The sequence below is a fragment of the Plasmodium vivax genome, chromosome 8, assembly GCF_000002415.2.
Source record: "Plasmodium vivax chromosome 8, whole genome shotgun sequence".
Taxonomy (NCBI): Eukaryota; Apicomplexa; class Aconoidasida; order Haemosporida; family Plasmodiidae; genus Plasmodium; species Plasmodium vivax.
Genome location: NC_009913.1, coordinates 466,779 through 494,695, shown reverse-complemented (window position 1 = coordinate 494,695; position 27,917 = coordinate 466,779). Strand labels below are relative to the sequence as shown.

The window sequence follows — 27,917 nt, the reverse complement described above, 5'->3', positions numbered from 1 at the left end:
TATTTTTGCATGTACATTTATGCGTAAATATTTTTTAGGCATATAATATATTTTAGCTTAAAAAAAAATTGTATATAATTTTTTTTTTTTGGTCATTTAAGGAAGCGAAAGTGATCTGCGTCATACGTATACATAGCATAAAGGTTCACGAAAAAGGCTGATAGTCGTAATACAATTCATGTGAATATTTTTTTTTAGAATAAAGCATTTTTTTTTTCGCAGCTAGAAAAATTCATATATTGCGTAAAGAAAAAGTGGGGGGGTGGGGCGTAGTATTTCTTTGCCATAAAAAAGAAAGTATTTGATCTGTTGGTAACACTATTTTTTTTTTTGGCCTACTTAGCTGTTTTCATGTACATGTAACAAAAGCTCGTTTTAGTAAATATATTTTTACGCGTCAGCTTTGGGGTTAAATTCCATCATCGCTGACTGTCAGAATATGCAGAATGAAATTGTTGTCCGGCTAGCAGTTTGTTCTTCTTTCCTTTTACCCGCGGCGCCGCTAAGGAAAGTAGCAGTATGCGCCGCGATGGCAGGTATGCATATAAAATAGTGAACATGGCAATACCGCATCGTCCCATGGGCAGCTCGTCACATAGCGATATATAAGCGTTGTAAGTGACATATATACCTGTGGTGGTGCGGACCCCCATACGTATATGTTATGTTATATATGCTGCTACTACGTTTGATGGGCGCTACCAAGAAAGGAAGAGGAGCACTGCGCGCTGGAATTTATGCCAACGGTTATTTTCGTACTATATTATACTATACTATACTATACTGCATTGCCATAACGGAGTTATCGCCATTTTGTTATTCTTACAAGATCTAAGTTTTTTTTATTGTTTCGTTTTATTTGAGTACCGGAGCTAAGTAACAGATTTTTCCTGTTCCGCGCTGTAAGGCTAACCCGCATGCGCGCAATGTCGTTGTTGTCATCTGGTTTGTTCTGTTACGTTCAGGTTATTTTCTTTGCCCCAGAAAAATCCTGGGGGGGAGGCTATGCATTTTTTGGCCCTATTCAACCTTATTAATTTCGATTCGCGCGCCCATGCGCGGGTATGTGCCTACAGAGGGGCATTTGACTGGCCCCCCTCCGGCCCCAAATCGCGCAACTGCTTTGTACATACATAATACATATACATATGTACATATACATTTATGACTCTTTTTATTGGCAACGCGTGCGGTTCTCGTTTTTCTTTTGTGCCCCTCTTTTGGGCGATGCTCCTAAATTTTGCCGCGAAAAAAATGACCCCACTAATGTAAATAAAACGCGATTGCGAGGAATTATAAAATGTAAAAACATACGCCGTTCTGCCGCGCCTTTTTTGTAAAAAGGGTTTAGATTTGTTCTCGCCTTTGGCACCTTTTTCTCGTGCTGCTTTTTTCTATTATTTATTATTCCCTAATATTCCTTATCATTCCTTATTAACCGCTCTCTGCTCATTTTATTCCTTTTTTTTTTTTTTTTGCTGACTTACAGTGAACAGTTCCGGGCCAAAAAACTGCCTAACCTAACCGCGGGTATGTTAAGGGGGCCCATAACCATGGTAGAACAAAAAAAAAAAAAAAAAAAAAAAAGCAAAGTGAAAAACTCCATTCTAACCATCTGTTCGCCCACTGTACAGTCACCACCTGACGTGACAGTTCACGCTGTGCATGCTGCTATGTAAGCGCGCTATGTACCCTTTTTTCTATTTTTAATAAAATTTCCCAAAAGGGCGAAAATTGAGGGGCACGACTTATAAGTCTGCATATTATGTATTCGCACAGATGGTCCAAGCTACGAAGCAATTATGTAAATAGCTGCACCTTTGGGAAAGTGTACATACGAGTTATTTTTTTCCTTTTTTTTTTATGTTTCTCTTTACGTCGTTAGGGACCCCTATTTTGAGTACCCCTCTGCGTGTTGTACTATAAAAAGAGACATGTCCCATAACATTAAAATGATCGCGTTGGCGATTTATATTTCGGTTCTGCCCTGTTGAGTCATGGGGTCAGGAAAATCAGCTCTTTCTTTCTCCCCCCTTGTTCTATTAAAAGTAGTTAGCAGACCGCTCCACCAGCATAATGTTCTACCTTCTCCTTAAACGTTGCGATTTTGCTTCCTCCTCAGGGGGGGAGGAACAAACTGCTGGTGCGGTGATTCTTCAAAGCTCTTAAGAAGTACACAAAAAAGGGGCAAGCGAGGCCAAGGCGATGGGAAAAAAAAAAAAATATAATTCCATAGCAAAAAGGTGTGGGCATTACAAATCGTGCGCTGTAGCCATTCCTTTTGTTTATGTGCCAATTATTCGACAATTTACTTTTGCATGTAAAAAGTTAAAATTTGTATCACCTTAATGGTAAGAGGTTAAAATGAAGCGCACTTCGCTCTTCGATATTTTTTTTTTTTTTTTTAAATTTTAAAATTATTCATAAAAATACGCTATGGGAACACATGGGCAAAATTAAAATAGCACATGTATGACGCCCTGAGCATTAGTCCTACCGTGTGGCAAACCTAAGACATGTGATAGAAACACAGCGTGGTAGTCGTTGCGTGCAAATTTTTGCAAAAAGGCTGATTGGAAAGAAAAAAAAAAAAAAAATTACATGGTATTAGTGATAACATGTATCCACTTACGCTTACCATATGTAAGCATATCTGCCCATGATACCCACTGGGCAGATTGCACCTCCCCCCGACGATGCCAATGAACCGGTTCTGCTGTAGAACCCCTTGGGGGGGTCACTACACGTTTAGCAGCAGTTGGGATGACCCATCTATGGGGAACATGTCGGAAATGAAAAAGTGTCAAACGGGTGAAACGGCAGCGCGGTTAGGGGGCAAATGGCATAAATGCAAAATAGCTAATGAGCCATTTTTGATGAGGAATAGCCAGGGTAGATCCGCAACCCTCTTAAAAAAATACACGTGTGTTCGCCTGAATGAAGAGCGACTTTGAGACGAAGATGGCTCGAAAGAAAATGCCTAGAACAGGTTTCGAACGTTGCCGTGAATTTGTTGGAAGTTGTAGCACGTGACACATGCTACATAGCAGCATCCCACTTTTAGCTAAAAAAAAAAAAAAAAACACACCATAGTGGGATGATATGTGCATAAGAAGGAAAGATGGCTCTGAAAAAAAAAAGGGCCCACCCTACCCATGTGTCACATTTAAAAACGGTGATTCTGTAGAAACGCCCTACCCCCGCTAAGTGAACGCATAAAAAAAATGGTAATTTTTTTTTTTATTTTCTTTCGGGTCAAGTAGCATTCCAAAAACGCTTCTTAACGCGTATGTAATGTACCTAAAAGAGTTGTGATGAAAATTAAAAAAAAAAAAAAAAAAAAAGAGCAAAATAATGCAAAGCAAAACAAATGATAAGAGGAGAGAACAAACAAGGAGGTAGGATCGAAACCGATGCATTTTCACAGAAAGTGTTCAAAACGCAGGTTTCTTCTCCGTGCACGTTTTCATTATTTCCAACCTTCAACGGATTTTTTTCCCATTTATTTTAAAAAGAAAAAAAAAAAGGATTAATATAACCACCAAAGGGGAGAAGAAAGGGGAATCTCGAATGGGGCAACGAGATGAGGAGTGACGCGTTAAACGGAAGGGAGAGAAGTTGTAGGGGCAGGGGTTCTAAATTATGTAGATGCGCAACTTAGCGCGGTAGAAGTTAGCACAGTAAAAGTTAGCGAAAGGTTACATCCGCAAAGCAGCACCTCCCGTCGAGAGGACCCCCCCCTAGCGTCCACTTGCAAATGTGTCGCATTCATCAGGCGTTCTCTCTTTCTCCACCCGCTTGACGGCGAAGAGGACGCGCACAGCAGCACCCCCAGGGGCCCTTTCCCCAAGAGCATTAAAATGTGGGAAGAGTGGGACGATGAGCATTTTGTGAAGATTTTTTTCGACTGGAAGATATTTGCCAAATATGCAAAGGACAATGAATTTAAGGAGCTAGAAGAAGGCATAAAGAAAGAAATTAGCAATTCGAGGAGCTTCCACTTAAATGATGAAGACGTAGAGAAGGAGACGAATGACAGCATCCTGTTGATACTACACTCATTCATTATAGAAAAAAAGTATACAGACGTTTCTGATTACCTGGTTAATATAATTTTAAGATGGAATTATTATACCAGCTTGAGGAGCGAAAAGGAGCTGGATTCTAATGGTGTAAAAAATCGCCTAAAAGTGGATGTAAAAATTTACACCCTTCCAGATGTGTATAGAAATTTTGAAGAATATTTTTATTCGTACTTTCCATTATTCCTGATCGAAACACAACAGTTAATAAACAATAAAAAGGAAAATGAAAATATAAAAGAGTATGACGTGACGTTGGTTAACCCCCCCAAGGAGATTTACAATTTTGAATTCAGCATGAACATAGCCTATGACAGCTTCGTGTATGCAAACCTCTTTTATGGTGACCTTATTCTGCTCAGGTTTATTCCCAAAAGGACTGCAAAAAGTGACGCGCATAATATTTACACCCCTATGTTCTTATCCGCAAAAACGGATGAAGAAGAGGTCATATCTTCTGATTCGGAAGGTGACAAACTGGAGGCGGATTCCTCTGCCTCGGGCTCCCATTCGGAGGGTTCACTCAGTGGCGAGCAAGCGAAAGAGGCGGAACTCCCCGAAAAGGAGCAAAAAAATGGGCATATAAACGAACAGGAAAACGAGCCCCAAAATGAGCACAAAAATTATTCCGTCAAATCAGGCGAAAAGAAAAACCAACCGAACGGTGGCACCAACTCGGGGAAAGACGAAACGAATGACGACATCTACATGATCAGGAAATACTGCGTCCGCCATTTGCTAGGCTACGTGGTTTCGAAAAATAAGGAACAAATTAAAGTAAAATTTAATTTAAATTACAAAAATTTTGATATCATTGACAAAGTGAGGAAGGATATCATTTACGAAATTTTCGTGGCTGACAAATTAGCCCACTACTTCGTGCGGGTGTCCAAGGTGACCAGTTTAATTTCGACCCTTCGGCTGTTTAACTGCCTCTTCAATTTTAGGAACTCCGCGTTGCTGAATGAAATTGTGGAGGTTGACCCGAGTGAGGATGGCCACCCACGTGGGGAAGTTGACCCACGTGCAGAGGGCGTCGCTTGCAAGGGGGAGGTTAAGCAGGACGACAGCGCCAGCGAGCAGGGGGGCTTCGCCGCCCTTCAGGCGAAGAAGAGAAAAAAAGGGCACACAGAAGGTGGGCACACAGCTGGTGGGCGCACACCTGTTGGGCACACACCTGTTGGACTCGTTGACCAGGCTACCTTAGACCAAGTACCAAATGGAGAGCATCAGGAAAAACCTCCCGGAGAAGCCACCCCAGGTGAACCATCAAATGGGCATCCAAATGAAGCGGACGATCTGGAGGAGACACTTAAGCAAAAAATTAGGGACTATTTGATGAAGTTCAAATGGTCAGGAGGAAAGGAAGAAGTCGCTGTGAAGGCGGAGGAGCCCACGTTTAATGACGACACGTTTAATGACGACACGTTTAATGACGATCATGGTGAAAAGCGGAGCAGGAAAAGTAAGGTAATAAAAAATATCCTAGCGAACGTCAAAGGGGAGAAGCCCTCGCTAGGCCAACACATGGTCTTTCCGAACAACGATGAGAGGAAGGATAACAGTTCAGGAGGAAGGGGATGCTCCCCCCCTGGGGCGCAGCAGTATAGAGGCTTCCACTACATACCAGAGGCGCTCAAAAATAAATTCCTAAACATTTACAATGAGTACCAATTAAGGGCCATAAACAACAGCATAATGAATGACGGGATTACGCTCATTCAGGGGCCCCCCGGGACAGGAAAAACGACGACCATTTTGGGAATCATCAGCGCGCTCATTTTTTTTCAACAGGGTGAACTGAATCGCAGTAGGAGGAGCCCCCTAAGTGGCAATTCGTTACCTCCCCTTGAGGAGGGAGAGGAAGAACGGGGGAGGGGAAAGAAAAAGAGCCCGTACGTCTGGATCAACTACGATAAAAAAAACGACCACTGTTACTTCAACGACAACTGCTTCGACGCAATGGAGTACGAAGACTTTTTTGACCACATTGAAAAGAACGAAGAAGAAAAAAATCAAAACGTCTTCCACGTTAGTAAGGGAAATAAAAATGAAAACAATTATGCGTATGCAATTCATCTGAGCATTATGAATGCGTCCAGCAGGACGTTGAAAAGTGATGACAGCCAGGTGGATGCAAACAACTCAGCTGAAGAGGACGTTCTTAAAAATAATGAAAACAGAATAAAAAATTTAATTGGCTTAACGGAGTCCTTTTATAATTCCTATGTGAATAACGATTGTATGGCGAAGAAGGCGGACTCTCTGGAGGAAAGGAATGCCAATGAGAAGCTCAACTATTCGTACTACGTCAGTGATGCCAATGTGTATTCCTTTGCGGCCGGCACATCGGGGGAAGGATCACCCAAGGGGGGGAAAAACGAATTAGTGAGCAAAAATGCGCATCTCATTCCCGTTGGGGAAAAAAGAAAGTGGAAAAGGAAGAACCCCGCGGAAGAGACACAACAAGGAACCTTCAAAAAAGAAAAGATAAACAAGCTAAACTTAATTAAGAACAAAAGGATACTGGTGTGCGCCCCATCTAATGCAGCCATTGACGAAATTCTGAGAAGGCTAATATCGCCAGGTAGCGGAATTTTAGACGAAAATGGGAATTTTTTTAACCCTATAGTGACGAGAATAGGGAGAAACGTAAGCACAGACATTTTAGAATTTAGCCTGGAATTTAAGGAACAGTTATTTTTATTTCTTAATAAGAAGGAAGAAAATAAAATAATAAAAAAGAATTTATTGAAAACGTCTACCATTATCTGTTCGACCCTTTCTGCCAGTTCGAACGCGTCCCTAGTTAACTACATTGACACGTTCGATGCAATTATAATTGATGAAGCATCTCAGTCGGTCGAATTGGACATTTTGATACCTCTGTCCTTTTCGTGTAAGAAGATTATTCTCGTAGGAGATCCAAAGCAGCTGTCCGCGACGGTCTTTTCTCTTTTTGCAAAGCGGCGCAAGTATGCCCGGTCCCTCTTCGAACGATTGCAGAGGAAGCATAAAATGAACAAGTGCAAATATAACTTGCTGTCCATTCAGTATAGGATGCACCCAGACATTTCGCACTTCCCCAATAAGTACTACTACAGGAATAAAATTACGGATGCCCCTTATTTTTTATTTACCCTCTTTAAGGAGATGAAGATGAATGAGTACCTCACAAAGTTGAGGAGTGACCCAGGAGGTCCACACAATGGAGCAATTATCCAACGGGACCTTTTTCACAAATTCGATTTATTCCACTTTATGCAAAGTAACTTTGGAAATTTATTGCCCCCCAATTTTCACGACATACATTTATGCCAGAAAAACCAAGGGGCAATCGACTGGTTTATTATCCCCTTCCTCAGACATAGCGTGTTTTACGATATATCCTTTTCGAAGCAAAGGAAAATAAAAAACTCGTACATTAACATTGAAGAAAGCGAAGCTGTATTGCAGTTCATCGAATTTTTGCACTTCATCTTCACCACAGAGAATGTGAACGAGTGGTACAAGCGAATAGGCATCATCACCCCCTACGCCACGGAGAAGTTTTTTCTAAAGAAGGAGCTAAAAATGTTCTTCACGAAAAAAGGCTACAAAAATAATATTTCCAATTTTATTGACATTGGCACGGTGGATGGTTTTCAGGGCACGGAAAAGGACATCATCATCTTTGTGTGCGTGCGCACGAAGGGTTCGCTCATGAGGAAGAAAAAGAGGAAGAAGAAGAGGGAGAAGGATAACGCTGCCGGGAGTGATACCACAGACCAGGAGGAGAACATACCAAACGTAAGCTCCGCCTCCTCCGGGGAGGACGCCGCAGAAGACCGCGCAGACGACGAAGTGGACGACTCGAACATGTTTTTCTCAAGTTACAAACGACTTAACGTGGCGCTGACCCGAGCCAAGTACAATCTGTTCATCTTCGGAAACTGCAGCTTCTTAAAAAAATGCGACGCCTGGGGGAAAATTATTAAGCACTACAAAATGAGAAACAAAATAATCAAAATAAGGTACAAGAAATTCAAAACGAAGATGAAAATTTTGTCCGAAAAAGTGACGGAGGAAGACCTGTTCGATGAGAAGGTACAAGTGATTAACAAAAAGATAGAAAATTCTCTTTATAATAAAAATATAATCGATTACAATTTCGTGCCAACTAGTGAGAATGAAAATCCCTCCTTCGATTTGAAAAGCTTCCTTTACTCTGTTGGACTGAGCCAGGCGGAAGAGGACGGAGGGGGGGGAAACTGTGAAGGGCAAAGTGAAATGAATATTGGGGAGAATAAACATCGGTTTGGGGACCCCTCGGCAAAGGCGGATAAGAACTCGGAGGAGAGGGAAATCTTGAGCTTTTTCAAGCAGCTGTACGATGACGATTTGGGGATGGCCGACGAGTTTGACTTTGGGCGGGACCAGCTGGGGGGGGCGGACGCCCCTGCGGCGGGGCCACTATCCGAGCCGCAAACGGAGCGGCCAACCGAGCGGTTAACCAAACCGCCAACCGAACTGCCAGCCGAACCGCTAACCAACTGCAAAGATCACCCAATGAAGGTCTCCCCACACGGGGGGAAGGCAACCCAGATGAGCGACCACACGAGCGCCCCGGCAAATGGTACCACCAGTGGCGTTAAAAAGGAACCCATAGAACTAATCGAAGTGATAAATCTTGAAGACGATGATGATGATGGTGGAAGCGCGGAACGAATCGGTGTAAGCGCAAATAATGAGGACGTGAAAACACAAAATTACAACCAGGAGGAATTAAAACAAAGGGGCACTTCTTCACTGCCCTCCGCCGCGCTAACAAAAGAAGCTTCGTATGGGGGGCTCCACACAGGTATGACCAAAAGAGGCGACGAAACAGCTTCGCACATTGAAGGGCAGCCTGGCTCAACCCTCCCGATGATGGAAAATAATGAAAATTTGAAAAACAGCAATTACTTCATCGATATGCTGTACAACTACTGCAAGGCGAACAAAGAGCTCCTCTTCGTCGTGCAAAGCATTCTGCCCAATTTTTCGCGACAAATTTTGTTTAAGCAGTAGGTGTAACGGGGTGGAAGCTTCGGCCCGGGGTCAGTTTCGCGCGTGTGCAAAATGAATGGTCATATGCAGGTGGTTGTTTCTTTCGTTGGGGCGGAAGCAGTCATTCCCCCCGCAGAGCTGCCCATAATGTTTGTGCCATTTGGAAAACACCCTCGCGCGAGTGGCCATTCATTGGCCGCTCATTGGCCAATGACTCCCCGTTTGCGAATTACCTCCTGCACACATTTGTTTTTCCTTTCTTTTTTGTCAACTCGTCCAAGGAGACTCTTTTGCAAATCCCTTGACACACCTCCCAATGTGGGGAACAAAACAGCAGTCGAAATGAATGCCATTAGGTAAAGCGTCATGGGGGCGGCGGTCGCTGCATGGGCGAAGTTGCGTCACCGGTTTGGAGGAAAAAAAAAAAAAATCTACACATTATGTGCACACTACACACGTTATGTACATGTACATATAGTACAATGTGTTGCGGAGCTTAACACGCCATGGTTGCTACACCTGTGCGTGCTGGCCAGTGTGCCCTTACGAGCTGAAGCTCAAGTGGGATAAGAAGCGAAACGCCATGTGGGGTGTATGTCCCGCCTGGAAGAAGCAAAAAGACTCCCTTCAATGGTGCAGCAGGGGGACACTACGACGCTACACAAACGGCTACCCACTTGGCGTAGTTCAATGCCGAATAGGGGCATCTCACGCGGGGTGACGTGAGCGCTAGTGCAGTGGGCCAGCACATATAAACTAGCATAAACGCGATAAAACAAAAAAAAAGAAAAAAACACATTACAGTGGTGCTAGGCATATTTGGAGACAACATTCCATCAAACATTAGCCCACTTACATATGCGTTGGCGCTTTTCCCCAAAGTGACCTCCCTAAAAGGGGAAATTGTCCTGAAACTCAAACGGTTTGTTGTCCGCGTTGGGCTCATTTCCGAAGGGCCCAATTGGGTCATAGCGCAAATTTTTGGGGTTAAAAAATTTATTGTCCGGGCCGACTAGCAATCCATCTGGTTTTAAAATGGGAACATTATTTCGAAGGTCCGGAATTAAGCTTCTGCCAATGTTCGGATTTTTATCATCAAAATGGTTGGCATTAAAGTTTGGTAAGAGGTATGGGTCTGGGTTGGTTTGGAAAACATTTCTAAAGTGCTCATTTGCGTTGGATTCTATGATGAGTCCCTTCGGTCCTTTCCCCTTACTACTACTGTTATCACCAAGGATGTTGTTGCTGCTCCCTTTTTTCATGTGGCTTAATATGTGGGTTTGGAATACCCCTTCCAGTTTTTCCATCATCACGCGGTCTTCTATGTTATCCGTTTTGCCTTCCTCAGCGGTGCACTCATTTACATATTCGCCCACATCAATTGTGACTGAGTGAACTACGGACGGCTGCGCGGTGTTGATAATTTGAACAACTAGCGAATTTTCTATTTTTACCAAATTCAAATTGTAGGTGTCGTTGGTGTCTACAGATTGGTACAGAAAGTTGTAGCTACTTGAATTGCTTCTCCATTCGGGGTCAATTAATATTCTACTTAAAAAAAATTTGCCACTACCCACATCAGTCATGTGTTTTATATACCCATTTGAAATTTTTATTTTTTCATGACTTTCTGATTTTTCATACTTCTGTTCGTCATTCAGCTTGTATATAAAATTGTTATCCAAAATGCAGCTGTGGAAGAAGAGCACCAGGAGTTCTTCCTTCTTCATATCCCCGTGCAGTTTTACGAGGTTTTTAAAGGTACTGTGTTTTGCCATTCTGCTGATACGAAGTGGTGATTTGGGGGGGGGGAGCAATTTGGACGAGCCAACTTCAACGTGTTAACTTGCTTTCCCAAAAGAAGTGCGCTCCGTGAACGTATACGCAGGGGTGAACATACACCGCTGTGTGCCAATAAGCGGCCGCATCCAAATGGGTGGACACAATAAGAGGGGCTTCTACCTTCGCTGAAGATTTTTCACAAAGTTCGCGGACGATGCGTCGTAAAATCAGGCAAACGAAAATAATTTTGTAAAAAAGTGTTGCGATTATGTGAAGGAGATTATCATGCAGGCAGATATGCCCCTTTGTTTACACTTTTTTGGGAGGTATTAATACTTGCATATGGGGCAACGCTTCTCCTCATTGGTACTACTTACGCGCAGCATATGCGGCGAAATTTTTTGCCGTGAAAAAATTCCCCAATTTTGTGTTAAACGAGTTACGCCTCAAAAGAGGTTTGTTAAAAAGGCACATTAAGCAAATTAACAAATTAAGTGGTAAGTAAAAATGACCAAAACGCGCCTACACAATTTGCTTTACCACTTGGGCGCAATGGAATGAACAGATTTAAAAAAAATAGGGCAACATAAAAAAACATTCACACGACGTATCCGTTCGGCCAGGCACAATTTTGCCATATTGCCATACGTGTAAAAGTTACCTTTTTTTAAGTGCCTTTCCCTTCAGCTACGAGGGAAAATGGTGTGCCAACATGCTGTAGTAGTTGCACAAAAGGGGGAATTAAAATTTTTTAATTTTGGAGAACCTACGGGAGGAGTTTCATTTCCCTGTTAAATTAGCTTCTTTTTTTCTTTTTTTTTTTTTTCCATTTTGGCCCTCTGAAAAATGAATCCACACTCCACATATTTTGCAAAATCGAGGCTTCCACATTGACCCATTTTATTTGCCGCCTTGTGGAAGAGGTCGCGCGTGGACGCAGATGCATGAGGGAGAAAACGGGCAGAAAAAGAAGATCAACAAGTTGCTCACTTCTGCTGTCCCGCCTCCAACGCGCGAAGCACGAAGGGGACAAGTTCACTCCACGCAGAGGAAAATATGTGTTCCAATGGAGTGTACCAATTAAAAAAAATCCTCCTCAAGTACAGCGAAACGGGCCATAGCAGCAGGAATGTTCGATTTTTCTTAAGGTTCATTTTACCAGATTATAGGGATGAAAATAAGCACTTAAATTTCGAAATACAGCATGAGCAGTATGAAGAGCCAATGGCCATATTTGAATATATAAATAATAGCAGGTACGAAATATCCTTGAAAGACATCAAATCGAAGCACATTGTTGATGTCATTAATTTGTATAAGGACAGTGCGGGAAATTCGGACTATTTGAAGCACGGGGGGCCCAGGGTGTATTCGAACAAGAGGAGCATCCAGGTATGTTCAGGCCACCCCGCGGGGGGTGTGTTCAACGTTAGCATATGAATGTGCGCTGGTACGCGGCGAGCATGCGGGGAAAGGCGCGGGGTTCCTCTCCCCGTCTCCCACAAGTGAACGATCGGATGAACGAGCTTCCGTCCGTCCACCGTGAACCGTGAACCGTGAACCGTAAACCGCTAACCGCCATCCGCAAACCGCGCTTCCAATCATACTTCCCTTTTCACCTCCGCGTCTGCGCCCACTCGCAGGGATTGTGGTGCCCCAGCATATACAGCGAACTGAACGCCATCGCTTATTTAAAGAAAAAAAAAAAAAATAACATTAAGCTGCCAAAATATACGAGAGAAAGTCTAAACTTAAATCACGACGTGATCAAGGGCAACGGAAGATGGGGCAATGAAAATTTATTTCCAAAAGGTTTCGATCAGAGATATTTAAAGAACATTTTTTGCTTCCCCTTCAAGGACAGTGCACCAAGCACGGGCGCGCAAGGTGAAGGGGGACACACGGCCGAAGCGCATATGAATTCTTTTTACAAATTTTACAGGAATTAGGGTATATACCCCCATGTACGTACATGTGCATCACTTGCGCGTGTGGTGCGCGGTGTGGTGGAAAAACACATGTTGCAGCAAAGAAGGCAAATGCGTCCACCCGGATTGGGGGGGTCCCCCAATTGTGACACCCTTTTTTTTCCTTTTTTTCCCTTTTTTTTTTATTCCTCATCACAGTGAATCTCCTCCGTGGTGAAATTTTTTTGCCTGCTCATCTTCTCCTGCAGTAGGATATCTTCAATTGCCTTGGGGGTTATGTCCATCTGAGGGGGGGAGCGACGGGAAGGGGTGAAGTGGGTGCCACAATATATGCGGGGTTAAAAAGGGGGCGGTGGGAAAAAGGCGCACAAGTGGGTAGGCGATCACGCCGTCAGGCAGCTGTGCCATCACGCCATCACCGGGACAGGAACAAACGTGCGCTGTTTCCCCCCGCCTGCGCCCCCTTCGGTAGCCGAACGAACCTCCAAGTAGAAAGCGGCAATGGTCGAAATGAGCGCATAATTACAGCGGGTGTTGTTTTTCTTAATTGTGAGCGAAAACAGGGAAAAAATAGTTTCGTTCCGCAGGTGCATGGCCGTGAAGTACTTTAAAATGTACACAATGTCGATGAGGTTAAAAGACTCGTAATTTTTTATCACATAATTAGTTACATTTTTTACCAACTCTTGATGATAATAATTGAGATTAATTAACCCTTTAATGATGTGTATGACGTCCTCTTTGCTCAGGTGAGCAGCTTTTTCACGTATATAAAGAATTAGGAAGTCCTGAAATTTTGTGCTCGCCAAACCCTTCGAAACGAAGGAGAAAATATAAAACATGTAGCAGTTATTCTTCACACTGGTATTTTCGATGAAATTATTTTTGTAACAATCGATGATGCAATGCCATAAGTCTGCCTTCACATGAGGCAACAGAGATAAGGATCTCGCTAGATTGATAAGTTCATAATTTTTATACAAATTAGATTTTACATACCGAGCAATTAATTCAAATATATCGTTGAGCAGTTTTTTGTTCACGGGCATTTCAATTTTGGCAATCCCAAAAAGGACATTTTTTAAATCATTGTAGTGTATGTTGCTTAGGAAAAAAGGCAGGTAATTATTTACTATGTAAATTATATCTTGATAATATTTTTTAATATGATATTTTCTTAATTTATTTTTTTTCTGACCATCCGAATTAGCAAAAATGTGTTTATCTTTTAAAATTTTTCTCGACAAATCGAACAGGTACACACTTTCCTGCGGACTGCTGTTAATGCTCTGTTCAACGCTGTAGCTGTTAAGGATGTGATTATATAACGTTCGGTCCACGTAAATATTGTGCTTCATATAAGTTTTTTGCTTCCCATAGGAGTAGATAATGGAGGGAATGACATTTTCATATTTACACAGGGTATGGGAACTCAGTCGGAAGTTCCAATTGTCCATATGGTCTGACAGATCGCTTGATTCATTTGCGGTATCCGACCCGTTGTTACTTTCGAAAAGGTCATAATTGAAATCGTCTATGCATCCATTTCTGCTGGTTTGGCTATCCTCACAATGTAGGTCATCTGATGCGGGTGTGCCACCCAGTTGGGGGTCCCCCTTTGGAGGGCATTCATTTTTCGATTCACTTGCTGGTTTATCTTCCCTGGAGTTTTTCCCCCCCCGAGGGATATCATCCTCAAAGGGATCCTTCTGCGGCAGTTTTCCTTCCTTCACGAACTTCTCGTGCATGAGCATGCGCAACCTCAAACCCAACAAGGCAAAGTATTTCTCCGCCTTAATATTCGCATGGCTGACACTCCACAGTAGAGACCCGATGCACTGCTCATTTAGGACCGAATAGAAGGTCAGCGATTTGTCCAGCAGCGTTTCGAACAAATTCAAATTGACATTCTTACTTTTACTGTGTGTATTCAAAATGATGCAAATGTCTAGGATGTTCAGACGGTCCGCGATGGCTAAAATGCGGTTATAAATAAGTGAGTAAATTTCTTCATTATTATAATTTAAACATTTCAACCCTTTCAATATTAGGGAACAGTCCCTGCCTGTAAATTTGGTCGCCCACTTTTTTATTTCCTTTTCGAAAAAGGAAAGCATATCTTTATTCGTGTACTTTATCTTCCCCATGCTGTATACTATAAGGGCCAGCTCCTTACAGTCAATATCATGCAGCCTGTTGATCGCTTGGCTCCACACACTGTCGTAGAAGTGCACATTGTGGTAGCATATAAAAGCGTAGTGGTGTAAAATCATGACGATTTCACTTGTCCTCAGGTACCTCACAAAGGGTAGAATATCATTTGTGTATTTTACCAACTGCTGCTTGTCAATTCGGAAGATGTTGTGGAAGTCCCTGCACATGGACGACAGGTTGTTTATTTCTACCCTTTTCAAGCCCAGCACCATTTTGTAGTTGATTATGGAGCTGGAGTTGTCTTCGCCGCGCGGGGGGGCCTCTGCGTGGCTGTGCATCCGTTTGCACGCGGGGTTGGCTCGCGGGGGGGGGCTCCCTCCGCAAGCTATTGCGCCGTTGGCTATTGCGCCATTTGCTATTGCGCCGTTGGCTATTGCGCCATTTGCTATTGCGCTGCTCCTCATCATACCGCCCCCTATCACGCCGCTCCTCCTCTCGTAGGAACGCTTGGCGTGAGGACCTTTCGCCAGGATGAACTTCATCAAAATGTCTTTCATATGCCAAAACGGGGGGTTCACGTTAGAATCATCTGCGCAAGATGGTTCGACGACGGCCACGCAGAGATGACAACTGCGCAGCGGCTTCTTTTGGGCCACACCTTCCCTTTTGCAGTTGTGCATATACACAAATTTGCATCCCTCAACTGTTCGAAGTTAACGTAAAAGGGGGGTACACTATCCACTTGGTAAAAAAAAAAAAAAAAAAAACTAATGACCACTTAGCAGAGCCCAATGCGCTGTTTCTGCAGAGCAGCCTTCACTCGAGGTGACTCCCCATTTGGGAAAAGGCCAATGTGGAAAGGCCACAGTTTTCTACTTCCTCCACTGCAGAGAACGGTGGAGCGAAATGAAGCCAATAACTATCCTATAAGAACTGGAACAAAAGAATGGAAGCAACGTATACATTCCACCGACGGAGCAGCGGGAAGTTTTTAGGCCACTTTTTGGAACAAGAAAATTTGTTTTGAGGTGCGCATCATTTGCTTGAACCAAAGGAGGGGTGAACTCATTTAGCTGCTAACCACGTGGCGTATGTCGCCTTTTCAGGTGCGTGGAAAAATGGCGGTATTGTTTTTCCTCCCCCCTGACCCTCTTTGGCTTGTCGTTCCCGCTGTGCAACTGGATTGTTTTGGCACCTGTTCGCAACGCCCCTTTGGGTGAGAAAAAATGTTGAAAAAAAAGAAAATCTGGAAAATCGAAAAAGTGAGGAATGGAAAAAGCACCCGTGTGAGTGATAGTTTGATTTTTTAGAAATTCCTGTGTGGCATTTTTGCTTCTCATTTTGTGCACCACTTCTGCTTTTTTTTTTTTTTTTTTTTGTGACATCTCCACTTTATGCCACTTTTCCACGCCGCTCTTCCCCCCCTTTTTCAAGCAAAGCGGAAGAACCCAGTGCTGTAGCTACAACTATTTTCACAAATAAAATTTCCAAGCCAGAACAGCTTTGCATTTTCCCGAGCACACATTTTTGCGTATCTCTTTTGTGTATAATTTCTCCCTTTTTTTTTTTCAACATAATGTTATAAATAGTATGCCCTTTTTTTCTACTCCCAGCAGTGAAAGAGATTGTTCCTTTTGCGGGTGCAATTTTCGCTTACAAATTTCGCCGTGATTTCCCTGCTTAAGTGCCTACCGGTGTAGTTCACGCAAGGGGGCAGTTTCGCCACGTTCACCATGCGCATACCGTCCACATAGCGCAAGACATACCTTTGCTGCGCCCCCCATCTGGATGCTCAACCTGGGCCCAAAAAAAAAAAAAAAAAAAAAGCCACTGCCACTGCCACTGCCACTGCCATTTTAATATCCCACCCATCCAGGTGTTATTACACGTGAGCGCTTTAAAAAAAGTGTAAATTGTTAAGAAGAAATTTGCATTGGAAAACATTCATTATTGGATTTGTCGACTGCTTATTCTGTTTATTTGAGAACCCATTTGTGCGTCAAACGTTTGGCGTTGATCTAGATTTTTTCCTTCCCGTTTGGCCTCCACGTGAATGCTCCAGCCGCGCACATAGTGGGATCCACACATGCGGGTTTGTGTAAGCCATCCGAAAAGTGGAAAAGAAATCACGCGCATGTAGCGTAGCATTAGCGCAGCATCGGCGTAGCACCTGCGTAGCACCTGGAGGGGTAAGGAACCACCCCATCGATAGTCCCCATTTTAGGCGCCAGGCATACGCCCAGTGCCGCAGTCAAAAGGTTAGTATGGTGACAACCCGTGCGCACTTTGACACCAATGCACGCGCAGTTATGTGGTGGATATGCGAAGATATCAGCACAACAGTGACCATACGCGCGTAGCAGAGCAGGCGAACCTTCGTACAGCCCTCAGATGGACGACCTCGCTGCAGCAGGGGTCAAAACTGCAGTTGAGAAAAATGCCCAGAGCAACTGGACAGGAGGAAATAACGCAGAGGCGGAAGGAGAGACACACGCAGAGTTAGACTCGCATAATTGCGTTGGCAACCCAGTGGGCATCAACCCAAAGGGGGACCATTTACTGGCATCGAATGAACGGCAAGACGACCATTTAGAGAAGGAACAAACGGGAGAAAGCAAAACTAATAAGCTAATTTTTAACAAAAGAAATCATCCGAACAGTTCCCTAAAGTTTGACCAGAAAAACGTGGCAGAAATGAACAAGTACGAATATGCGTACGAAAGGGAGGACGTTTTTTCATGCGAAGATGCGTTTGGCGAATCGGTGGAGAGCAATAATTTGAGCTCCTACGATGAGGAGGAAAGAGAACAGATCGACCCATTGAATGGTTACCATAATGGGCAAACCTCTAACAACAACAGAGGGAGTGAGCGACAGAACTGCCAAGTGATTGTAAGGATAAAGCCGAGAATTAAAACGAACAAATTGGAAAAAGTGAGCAAGCTAAACGAAAATGATACCACCGGAAGGGGGGTAAATTATGAAGATGGGAAAAATATTAAATATAAGAAAAATTGCCTCTACGTACATAACCAGAATTTTTCATTTGATAAAATCTTTTCTGAAGAAACGAAGCAGGTAGAAGTTTACTCATACCTGTCGGATACCTTTTTAAATAATTTGTTTGAAGGTTATAACTGTACCATTTTTGCGTATGGACAGACAGGGTCAGGAAAAACCTTCACCATGGGATTCGACTACATGAACGAGTTTTCCCAAAGTGTTGGTATTTTGCCTCGATTTTTAAATGATATGTTTAAGACAATTGAGAGGAAAAAAAGGAAAATCGATTTTGATGTGTCATGTACGTATATCGAAATATACAACGAAGAAATTATCGATTTGATAGATTTTAAGGAAGAAGATTATCACGATAAAGTTAGCCTTAAAAATGGGAAAAAAAATAAAAAAAAAAAAAAAATTAATAAAAATATATCCATAAGGGAGGATATCAACAAAAAGGAAATCATCCTTATGGGAATTAAAAATGAAAAGGTACAAACTGTTCAAGATGTTTTCACCATCCTGCATAAGGGCAATCTATTTAGGACCACAGAGAGAACCTTCATGAATGATAAATCGAGCAGGTCTCACGCAATCTTCACCGTTAACCTCATTCAGAGAAAGAAGCAAGCGGCAGAAAGTGAGAAAAACAAGGGAAACCCCCCCGAGGGGAATCCAAACTGCAGAAACGAACAGGGCGCAGTTAACCAATTGGGGGAAGAGCAAAAAAGACGCAGCGTAAATGGTAGTGATGTAGCGGAAGAGGGAGCTACCAGCAATGCTGCTGCACACACAAATGCTGACGAAGGGAAGAAAGATCTCAATTTTGCAAAAGAGGGTAATCATAACGGGGATGGACTGGAACACACAAACAAAGCAGATGTGATCTGCTCGAAATTCCATTTTGTCGATTTGGCTGGGAGTGAAAGAGCCAAAAGAACCGAAACGAAGGGACACAGGCTGAAAGAAGCAATCAGCATTAACTACGGACTGCTCTCCCTAAGCAACGTCATTTACAGCTTGTCTAGTAATAAAAAGAGTCAACACGTTCCGTATAGGAATTCCAAGCTGACCAGAATCCTTCAAGACTCCCTTGGAGGAAACAGCAAAACAGTTATGATTGCATGCATCAGTATAGACCCCGTAGACTTTTATGAATCCTTGAGCACCATCAAATATGCCGCAAGGACTAAGAAGATTAAAAACACCCCAGTCATCAACTATGACATTAACAGTGTAGTTATTAACGATTTGAGGAAGCAACTGTTTAACCTAAATTTAGAGTTGAAAAAATACAAAATTGAATGTAAAGATAAATCATCTGAGGGGGATTTTACGAGGGTTAAGGAATTAACTAGCCAAAATAAGCTGTTACTGCAAAAGGTGAAAGGCTTAAAGGTGAAGAGGAAGAAATTAATTTGCTTGATATTTTACTATATGGGATTGTTGAAGAGGCCCAACTATGCGCCTACTGATGGTTCACTTCGCTCTAACGTGGTCGAAAGTGTTAGAAGTTGCTCTGTAGGTCTGCTCAACCAAAAGGGGTGCATCACCCAGGGGGGGGAACCCTGCATAGGTGGGGAGTTTCCCTCCAATGATGGGCAATCGGTTCCAGGAGGTGCGAGTGCCATCGTGCATAGTGGCGATAGAGCTGGAGATAACGCTATCCATATTACTTCTGCCCCAGTTTGCAAGAACCGGACGGTCGTGCCGGACGTCCCTCCGAGTGGCGGTGCTCTAAGTAGTGCCCCTCCAAGTGGTGCTCCTCCATGTGGCGGTCCTCCCAGCAGGCCCCATTTCACCATGAGCGTAGATTCCTTTTTTCAAAAAAGGGGCAACCTAGATAAAGAAGACGCCGCAAATGTGAACAGCAAATTTTCCGAACCGGGCAAGTCAACCCATGATGGCCTTTGCTCAAGCGGTATGGCCCCCCTCACAATGAAAGGCACCCCCATGGGAGATGCAAAATCGTGTCACTCCTGCGGATTGAAACAGAGTAGCAACGAACACATAGTCGAGAAGAACAGCAAAAAGGAACACGACATGAACGTAGTAGTAAGTGGTGGTTCGTACGAAGTGGACACGTGTGAAACCTGCCACTGCGTTGAGAGGCCCTCCCTGCAAAAGAGGGATGACCAGACGGTGCACATGAACAGAGCAACGCATGATAATCGAAGCATTTTTCAAGAAAGTGTGATGTGGTGGGCAGATAACGCCAATGAGGGGGACCATCTAACCAGTGTGCCAAAAGACCCCCCCGGGGAACTCTCACCAAATGTGATGGAACCTCCAAAGAAAGATGCACCAAAAGGGGACACCCTCAATGGAAACAACAGCCTATGTACCACGTGCCAGACAAAAAATTTGGTCGAAGATAGGGAAGATGCTTGCGACTCTGATTTCAACACGCTAGAGGAAAAATACCTATTCGTGAATTTAGAGGAAGATAAAAGGTGCGTAGAAAACTTGTTCAGGCAGTTTGAGCTGAACCGGTATAATGAGAGGAAGCTGAGGGACCTAAACAAAAAGTACATTTCAATTTTTGAAAAGAATAAGGCGTACGAAAAGAAAATTGACGAATTGAAGAAAATGGTGAAGAGGATGAAACGGTGTGCAAAGCTCAGCTCGGAGGGGAGGTACGGCGGGGGGAAGAGGAAGAAGAAAAAAGCGCCAAAGGGGGGAAGAAGTGGAAGGAGTGAAAGAAGTGAAAGAAGTGGTATACGTGGTAGAGATGTTGGAGCTGTCGTAGGGGGTGCAAAGGCGGGACCCCCCAATCGGCAGAACCGCCCAGATGGAAGGAAAAAACTGCCCCACAGTCCGCCTCAGGACGACAATTTCTATCCGCCGAACTGCGACCACTTTAGCGATGTAGAATTCGAGAGAGAAATGAAAAGGAAAATGTTAAAACACTTTGCAAGAAAGAAGAACCTCACGGATACGGAAGTCAGTGCGAAGGGGCTTAACTCATTTTGTGCTTATGGGACAGGCGGGTGTCATGAACAGACCCGGCTAATGGATCTGCTTCACCAAAATTTGAATCATCACAAAAAGGAGATCAGCCTGATTGACAACCCACAGTTGAACAGCTGCTTGGTAAGCGCAGGAAGGCACAGAAAAGTGAGAAGTAGGAGGAGGAGAAAAATGCTACTTTACGAGAATAATGACAGCGCGTCTTCAAATTTTATATACTCAAGTAACAACGTTGATTTGGGCCTATTTGATGACACCGCTGAAGTGGGGGAGATCCCTATGGGCAGTAACGGCAGGAGGGGGGGACCCACAAATGGGGAAAAGGGAACCCCCAGAGGTGTGCCAGATGAAAGGAAAAAAAAGCAAGTCCAAATGGAAGTAACGGATATTTCACACCCGTATGACCATTTCGTGGGAAGTGGCAAAATGGATGACCTCCACTTTGTGAATTGCGCAGGGGGGGAGGTCAACCCGAAATGGCACACAAGCGATGAGGAGGACGAGAAGATAACCGTGGAGGAGCACTCCGAGGATGACACATGCGAGAGCAGCCCCTCCAGCAGCGATGACCGAAGTGGCCGCAGCAGCGGCAATGTGTCCCCCAAATTTCTGAAGAACAAACTGAATAAGCTGCAAAAAATTATCAAAGAAGACATATGCAAAATTAAAAGAGTGAACAGGGAGAAAGAAGAATACAACGCGAAAAATGAACTCCTCACGAACAGCATAATGAGTCTGAAAAAGAAGCTGCACTATTTGCAGGTCAGCAGTCAGAATGATAAGAATTGCAAGAAGATAGAAAACATGAAGGGAGAAATCCAAAGAATAACAAATGAAAAGCAGAAGATTCAAAAAAAATTAAACGACAATGAGCAACAAATTAAGCACTTAAAGGTAGACATTTTGAAAATGAAGAGTAACTTTTTAAAAACGAGCACTTTGTTGAAGGAAGAACAGAGGAAGCATACCAACATTATTCGCAAAAAAGAAAATATAATTACCAAGTTGCATGAACGAGAAGAACATTACATTAATAAACTTAAAAAAAAGGAAGAAATAAGCAAGCAGGCATATTCAAAATTGCTCAAAAGGAATCAAGAACTAAATGAGGAATTAAAAAAGTTAAAAAAAAAAGGGCCAAGTGGCAATGCCAGACGGGGTGACAGAAAGAAGGGCCAAGAAAATCGGCCACCTGAGGGGATCATCAAACGAAACAAATTTGACGGTGTCTCCACACGGGTTAAGAAGGTCACGTCGGACGGGATGCGCATCTCCACTCCGTTACGCGATGGCGATGTGCACCATTATGATCACCCTGATGATGGTAACAACGGTGGTGGTGACCAGCACAGGGAGGATGCCACGTCTCTCCAGAACGACGACTATAATGCCTCGCCCCTAAGCACCATCCTCTCCGATGGGGTCAAATCGCTGTACCTAAATTCGAGTCCCTCTGTGTGTAACCCAGAAAATAACCTTTTTCCCTCCCACTCATTTTATATGTTCAATAAGAGCGAGTCCAAATTTCAGAGCAGCTTCAAAAATGATGCGAAAATTAAAAACTACTTGAGGGAGTTTTTGAAAAAGAAAAAGAAGCTCAGCTCCATTAAGGCAAAATTGGACAAGGAAAAAAGTATGAACAGACAGGTTAGGAAAATTCTGCAGGCCCTGTATGTGAAGAGGAAAAATGAAGATGAAGAAGGGGATCGTGAGCAGGACGGTTCCCCCAGGAGAAGCACACCCATAGGGGTAGAAGACAAATCCGCGCAAATAAATCGCACTACTAATGAAGGTGAAGATCGAGAGAGTAGCGCCGGACAGCCCATGACAGAGCAACCACTTCGCAACAGAGTGACCACTGCTAAAATGGAGCAAAACGTTCGCGATTGTCAAAGCGATGGTAAGGACAGCATACCTGTTAAAGAAAATTTCCCCCCTGTGGAGGACAAAGACGGGGGAGAAAACCCGCCAATTTTATTACGCGATGAAAAAATGGACGAAGAGGTAGCATATTACGAAAACAAGCTGAAAGAATCGAATGAACTTTTAAAAAAACTAAAAAGGGACATCATCACGAAGAAGGAAGAATTCATTTTACAGAAAGTCGTGAAGCATTTGTTGAAGAAGTTATATTTCAATTTTAACAAAAGGAAAGAAAGTGAAAGAAAAATAAAATCTTTAAAAAAATTTATCTATTCAGAAAATTTGTTCATATCCAAAATTTACAACTTTTTTTACCTTACAAATGTGGCCAACAATTTAACACTACCCATTGGTTGTAACTCCCATTTGAATAACCACTCCATGGTCTCTTTTTATTCGAACCAGATAAATGACCCACGTGAGGGTCACCCCAATGGAGGGTTTCACTTGACTTGTGCAGAGAGGCAACTGAAGAATAACAATGCGGGGTTGAGTGCCCTTTTACCGCTCTACAAATTTGACCAATTTAAGAAGGTCCTTCCACGAAACGGCGCAGCGAATGGCCTGCTGGACGGCAGAAGGAGAAACACCTTCAGCAGCTCGATGGGCATCAACCCCACCGCTGAGGTGAACCAGAACTTGACAAATTTGAAAAAGAGGAGCTATAAAAGTAGGCTAATCGAAAATTTGCACCTCAGCCGGTTTAACAAGAGGAGAGTTGTTCTGTGCAGAAGTGACAACTTGGTTGAAAGTGGCAAAAATGGCGAAAGTGGCGAAAATGGAAAAAATGGCAATTTTGAAACCAAATGGGGGAAGAGATATTCGGACGGGTTCTCCTTAAACAGAATGCGCGACGCACACGAGGGGGTTGGACTTGAGGCTAAGTTTAACGGAGGGGCGCCCGCTGAAGAGGGGATACACCACCTCCCCAAAGGGTATGAGCAAATAAATTGGATGCCAAATGAAGGGGCAAAAAATGTCAACCTGAGTGCGCTCAACCTGTTGCATGATAACAATATTTTTGGCAAAAGCGAAAAGGGGAGCTTCATTCGTAGAGTGCATGGTGACAGCGGGGGGGGAGAAGACCAATCGGTAAACGCGATGGACGCGGTGGACGCGATAGCCGCCGTAGATGTAGATGAACGCTCCCTTGAGCAGACAAACCATCATGCGCTGCCAAATGTAAGAATGAAAAGGAAGTCCATAGACAACTGCTACCTTTACGCGAGTAAGCAGAATGGCGACAATTTCCTCGACTACTACCAAGACGTCTTTTCGCGGGGGCATTACGATGTGAACGGTGCGAAGGGGGAGGAAGAAAAGACACAGAGGGACGTCACCACTTCGGACCCAAGCCAACGTTTCTTATGCGGTAAATCTGGAGGAGAGCCCTACCAAGGAGCGGAGGCACCACAGAGGGAATCACCCCTTTGCAATAGCAAATGTGATCAGATGAAGTCCTCTCCAATCGATTTGTGTGTACACCCCCCTACTGCAAATACAACCATCGGTAGTGACGCTTTTTCAAAAGGAAGAAATGAATTCGCAGCGTCGAAGCGGTTAGAGGGACGCGTTCCACACGGGGGTTGCAACCCTCCGGGGAAAAAAGGAGACCATGTTTCCTCTAGCATGAAAAGGGGTAGCCAAGAATTAAACAGTGCATTGACGAACGTGCGCACTGATGGTGAGGACTGCTCATCAATCGACACAGCGAAAAAGGGGGAGGGCAGGATTGGAGGAAAGTACGACAATGGAGAGTGCTCGGCAGGCATTGGCACCGGCATGTATAGCAGCCCATGTGGCATCCCCATCGCGGAAGAAAGCAAGGCGAATTTGTTGCCCTCGTCGGGGCGGACCGATCAACTTTGGGGAGAGAACAAATTGGACTTCAATTTGGCCCCAAGGCAAATGAGCGGTAATGGAACCCACAAGGAGGATGGCAGCCGAGACCCCATCGAGGGTAACCACAAACAGGAAGTAACAACAGAGGTGGGCCAAACGGTGCGCTCCCTCAACGTTTCCAGTGCAGATGGAGTGAAGAAAAGGCAGCCAAAGGTTTGCTCCATCAAATCGAAGAGCGCCGACGGGAATAGCAGGATTAGTGGTGGCGTCTCTAACGTCAAACGTGCTTGCAAAGAGAAGGAAAACAAATCGAGTGATGCCTCTTTGGATGGGACAAACGTGACGAGGGAGGCGAACAACACGGAGGTGCGGAATATAAATTCGGAGGAGGAATCCCAGATGCGAAGTAAAAACACCTCAATAGATGCCGAAACGAAGTTGGGGAAGAAGGCGGGTATAAACAAATTGCCAGCGAACCAGACGGAGGGACCACTCCACCACACTGTGTTAGTGCAGAAGGGGGACGACACCTCGCATAAGGCTCAAGGGGCAAAGCTCCAAATGGACTCCTCATCAACTGCCCAGTGGAACAGCAGAACAAATAGGGATGAACCCAACTGCGGGGGTTATGGCAAACCAAACGACGGGGGGGAGGGAACCCAAAGTAACAATCTACAATACGGAATCAACAGGGAAGATTTTAAAAAGATAGAAAAGATACACGAGGAGAGCATCAACATCTTCAAAAACAAAATGAACGACATAGGCATGAGCAGCGAATCGTTCGGTAGCCTCCACATGATGGAAAAAAAAATCAAAGGAAATTTTGCCAACAGTGGGAACTACGATGGGGATAATACTATGGGAGAAGAATTCCCATTGAACAAGGGGACTACACAGAAAAGGTACAAAACTTTGTGCATGAAAAATTGCCATAAATATGGGGTTAGTGGATTATGTGTTAAAGGATCAAGTAGTAAAGATCTAACCATTTTGAGTAGCTCAATAAATAATATAAAGCTATGGGATGGTAAAAAAGCTGTGTGGAATTATGACCATGTGAATTTAAAAAATGAAAAGAGCACATTTATAAACAGCTTAATTGTGTCCTTTCAAAATAATTGCTTTTTCGCTGGCATCAACAGTTATGTGCACCTATTTGACATTAGAACGAACCCTGTGTCTTTACAGAAATATTACTACAGCGATAAAAATGATGGTAGCTTGTTGATTTCGCTTCTAAATGATAAGTCAGATTATGTGCCTTTTTTGCTACAAAATGGGTGCACCTCCACTTTTAGCGGTGTGGCGGCAGATGGGGATTACACCTACGGAGGTGTGCAAAATGTAATCGAGCGAAATGCAGTTGAAGATGCGGTTGGGCAGGAGCCATGGGACACCTCCCTTAAGCACCCACTCTCCAGGGAATGGCAAGAAGAAAACGTTACCAGTGCGATCCACGAAAATGGCAGCAGAAACGTTGCCAGTGCGACCCACGAAAATGGCAGCAGAAACGTTGCCAGTGAGGCCCACGAAAATGGCAACAAAAAAATGGGCAGTGCAACCCACCAAAGCTGCCACGAACGGGGAAACCAAACCAGCACCCTTTGCCATGGCAAAGCAGACGCAGCTGAGGAAGACGCAAGGGACAAATTAAAACCCATAAGAGATGCAGAGAATTTCCAGTCCGAGTATTGCATATGTGCCTGCGGAAATGAAAACTTTATTAAAGTTTTTGACATAAGAAAAAATGACGACAATATGTGGCTAGCCAAAATACCAATAACAAATAAAATCGAATACATAACACAAATTCCGATGAAAAAAAATGGAAAAAATATTACAAAGGATTCGAATATATTAAAAAATATAATAATAGCTAGCAGAGATAAGACGGTCAAAATATGGAAGAAAGGATGGGTATCTTTTTACCCCCCCTCATACGACTGGTGCACTTCTCTCTCCAATTTTAACCTTTCAGATTTGATGATAAATAAAGGTACCCCAAGTCTACAGGAGGAGTCAGCTGAATATGCAAATAATTTGTTCAACTATGATTCGCTAATCGTGTCTGGAAGCAGAGATTCTCACCTGCGCTTTTGGCTTTACGCGACGGACAGCACCACGAATGAGTTTAACCGGTTCATGAAAATTGTTAAAAATGCCCACATGGTTGACATAACGAGTATAGCCAAGTATCAAACCAGCGGCTTGGTTACGGCGGACAGGTTAGGGGCGGCGGAAGCGCCCCGTTTATTCCATCTGTTCATCCTACTTGCCACCCCATTTTCACCCCTTATTCACTCGTCCACTTCTCTCCCCCCTGCAGGGACGGCTTTATCCAAATGTGGGACTGCAACTTATCCGTGAATGACAACGAGAAGGCCTTACTAGATATGGACATTTATAGTAGCCAACTAAATTTGGCGGTTAACAAAATGGGGAAGACGCTCAGGTAGGACCTTCGCATTTGCGCACATATGAGCAGAAGTGTCTCTACATTCGCGCCGCTACATTGGTGCGTACACCAGGGCGCATCCTATCATACCGGGAAAAAACCCATTTTAATCGCATCACCGTTACACATATGGGGAATGCTGCCCGCGCCCACCACTCTTTTCCCCTTAGGCACTCACCAAATGCTATCAACAAGGTCGTCTGTTATGAAAACCACTTTTTAACTGCCTCAAGTGACGGGTCCATTAAAATATTTAGCGAAAAATAAGCGCATAGCATTTCACCCGTACAGATTAATATGTGTAACGTGTTTTTAATTCCCAGTGGGGATGTAGCCATTTTTTTTTTTAACTTTTCATTTTTTTTTCCAAAAAATGGGGATATATGGTATACCCCAAAATGGATTAATGCGATGAACATTTCAACGACGCCTGGGCGCCATGTCCATTTGTTCATCATTTTTTTAAGAACACTTTTTCGCATGGATAAATTGAAACCACGACCCTTTCGCGGCTTGGGGCGGGCGGTACATAACCATAGCATGAGACAAAATCGAATTCGAGCTGCTCTCTTTATGAAGAAAAGGCGCGCACAAAATGTTCGTAAAAAGATGGTCTTATCTGGTTAAACAATTTGGCGGGGTTGTCAATCAGTAGACCATTTGGCAAACTTGTAAAAAGCGCTTTATCTGTTGTGAGGCGTTGTATGTGGTTATTTGTGCATGACCCTTTGGTAGCTGCTCTGTTGG

The 27,917-nt window shown here is 43.7% G+C and overlaps 5 protein-coding genes across 5 annotated transcripts, besides 10 other annotated features; 3 read left to right on the top strand and 2 right to left on the bottom strand.

Annotated features, from left to right (window-relative positions):
• Positions 1 to 425: 425 nt before the first annotated feature.
• Positions 426 to 450: a microsatellite.
• A 2,802-nt stretch (positions 451 to 3,252) lies between these two features.
• PVX_094730 (hypothetical protein, conserved) lies at positions 3,253 to 9,434 on the top strand. Its single transcript, XM_001614363.1, has one exon. It carries the CDS (start codon positions 3,861 to 3,863, stop codon positions 9,129 to 9,131), a length of 5,271 nt encoding a protein of 1,756 aa, XP_001614413.1. The 5' UTR covers positions 3,253 to 3,860; the 3' UTR covers positions 9,132 to 9,434.
• Positions 4,454 to 4,473: a microsatellite.
• Positions 5,065 to 5,084: a microsatellite.
• Positions 5,512 to 5,532: a microsatellite.
• Positions 7,103 to 7,127: a microsatellite.
• A 566-nt stretch (positions 9,435 to 10,000) lies between the features above and the next one.
• Positions 10,001 to 10,888, bottom strand: PVX_094725 (hypothetical protein, conserved; the record flags this gene model as incomplete). Its single annotated transcript, XM_001614362.1, has 1 exon — positions 10,001 to 10,888. One exon carries the CDS (start codon positions 10,886 to 10,888, stop codon positions 10,001 to 10,003), a length of 888 nt encoding a protein of 295 aa, XP_001614412.1.
• Positions 10,889 to 11,583: 695 nt separating this feature from the next.
• PVX_094720 (hypothetical protein, conserved) lies at positions 11,584 to 12,841 on the top strand (the record flags this gene model as incomplete). The annotated part of the gene is made up of 2 exons (XM_001614361.1): positions 11,584 to 12,284; positions 12,536 to 12,841. The coding sequence occupies exons 1-2, from the start codon at positions 11,949 to 11,951 to the stop codon at positions 12,839 to 12,841; spliced, it is 642 nt and encodes a 213-aa protein (XP_001614411.1). The 5' UTR covers positions 11,584 to 11,948.
• A 161-nt stretch (positions 12,842 to 13,002) lies between these two features.
• PVX_094715 (hypothetical protein, conserved) lies at positions 13,003 to 15,531 on the bottom strand (the record flags this gene model as incomplete). The annotated part of the gene is made up of 2 exons (XM_001614360.1): positions 13,003 to 13,104; positions 13,303 to 15,531. 2 exons carry the CDS (start codon positions 15,529 to 15,531, stop codon positions 13,003 to 13,005), a joined length of 2,331 nt encoding a protein of 776 aa, XP_001614410.1.
• A 1,124-nt stretch (positions 15,532 to 16,655) lies between these two features.
• Positions 16,656 to 16,675: a microsatellite.
• Positions 16,676 to 16,859: 184 nt separating this feature from the next.
• Positions 16,860 to 16,885: a microsatellite.
• Positions 16,886 to 17,365: 480 nt separating this feature from the next.
• On the top strand, positions 17,366 to 27,599 carry PVX_094710 (WD domain, G-beta repeat domain containing protein; the record flags this gene model as incomplete). Its single annotated transcript, XM_001614359.1, has 3 exons — positions 17,366 to 26,940; positions 27,042 to 27,167; positions 27,341 to 27,599. The coding sequence occupies 3 exons, from the start codon at positions 17,366 to 17,368 to the stop codon at positions 27,435 to 27,437; spliced, it is 9,798 nt and encodes a 3,265-aa protein (XP_001614409.1). The 3' UTR covers positions 27,438 to 27,599.
• Positions 22,061 to 22,096: a microsatellite.
• Positions 22,154 to 22,182: a microsatellite.
• Positions 27,561 to 27,724: a microsatellite.
• Between the last annotated feature and the right edge of the window lie 193 nt (positions 27,725 to 27,917).

Bases quoted from the DNA above. Each gene is read 5' to 3' on its own strand.
- PVX_094730 (XM_001614363.1), top strand. From the start codon at position 3,861: ATGTGGGAAGAGTGGGACGATGAGCATTTTGTGAAGATTTTTTTCGAC.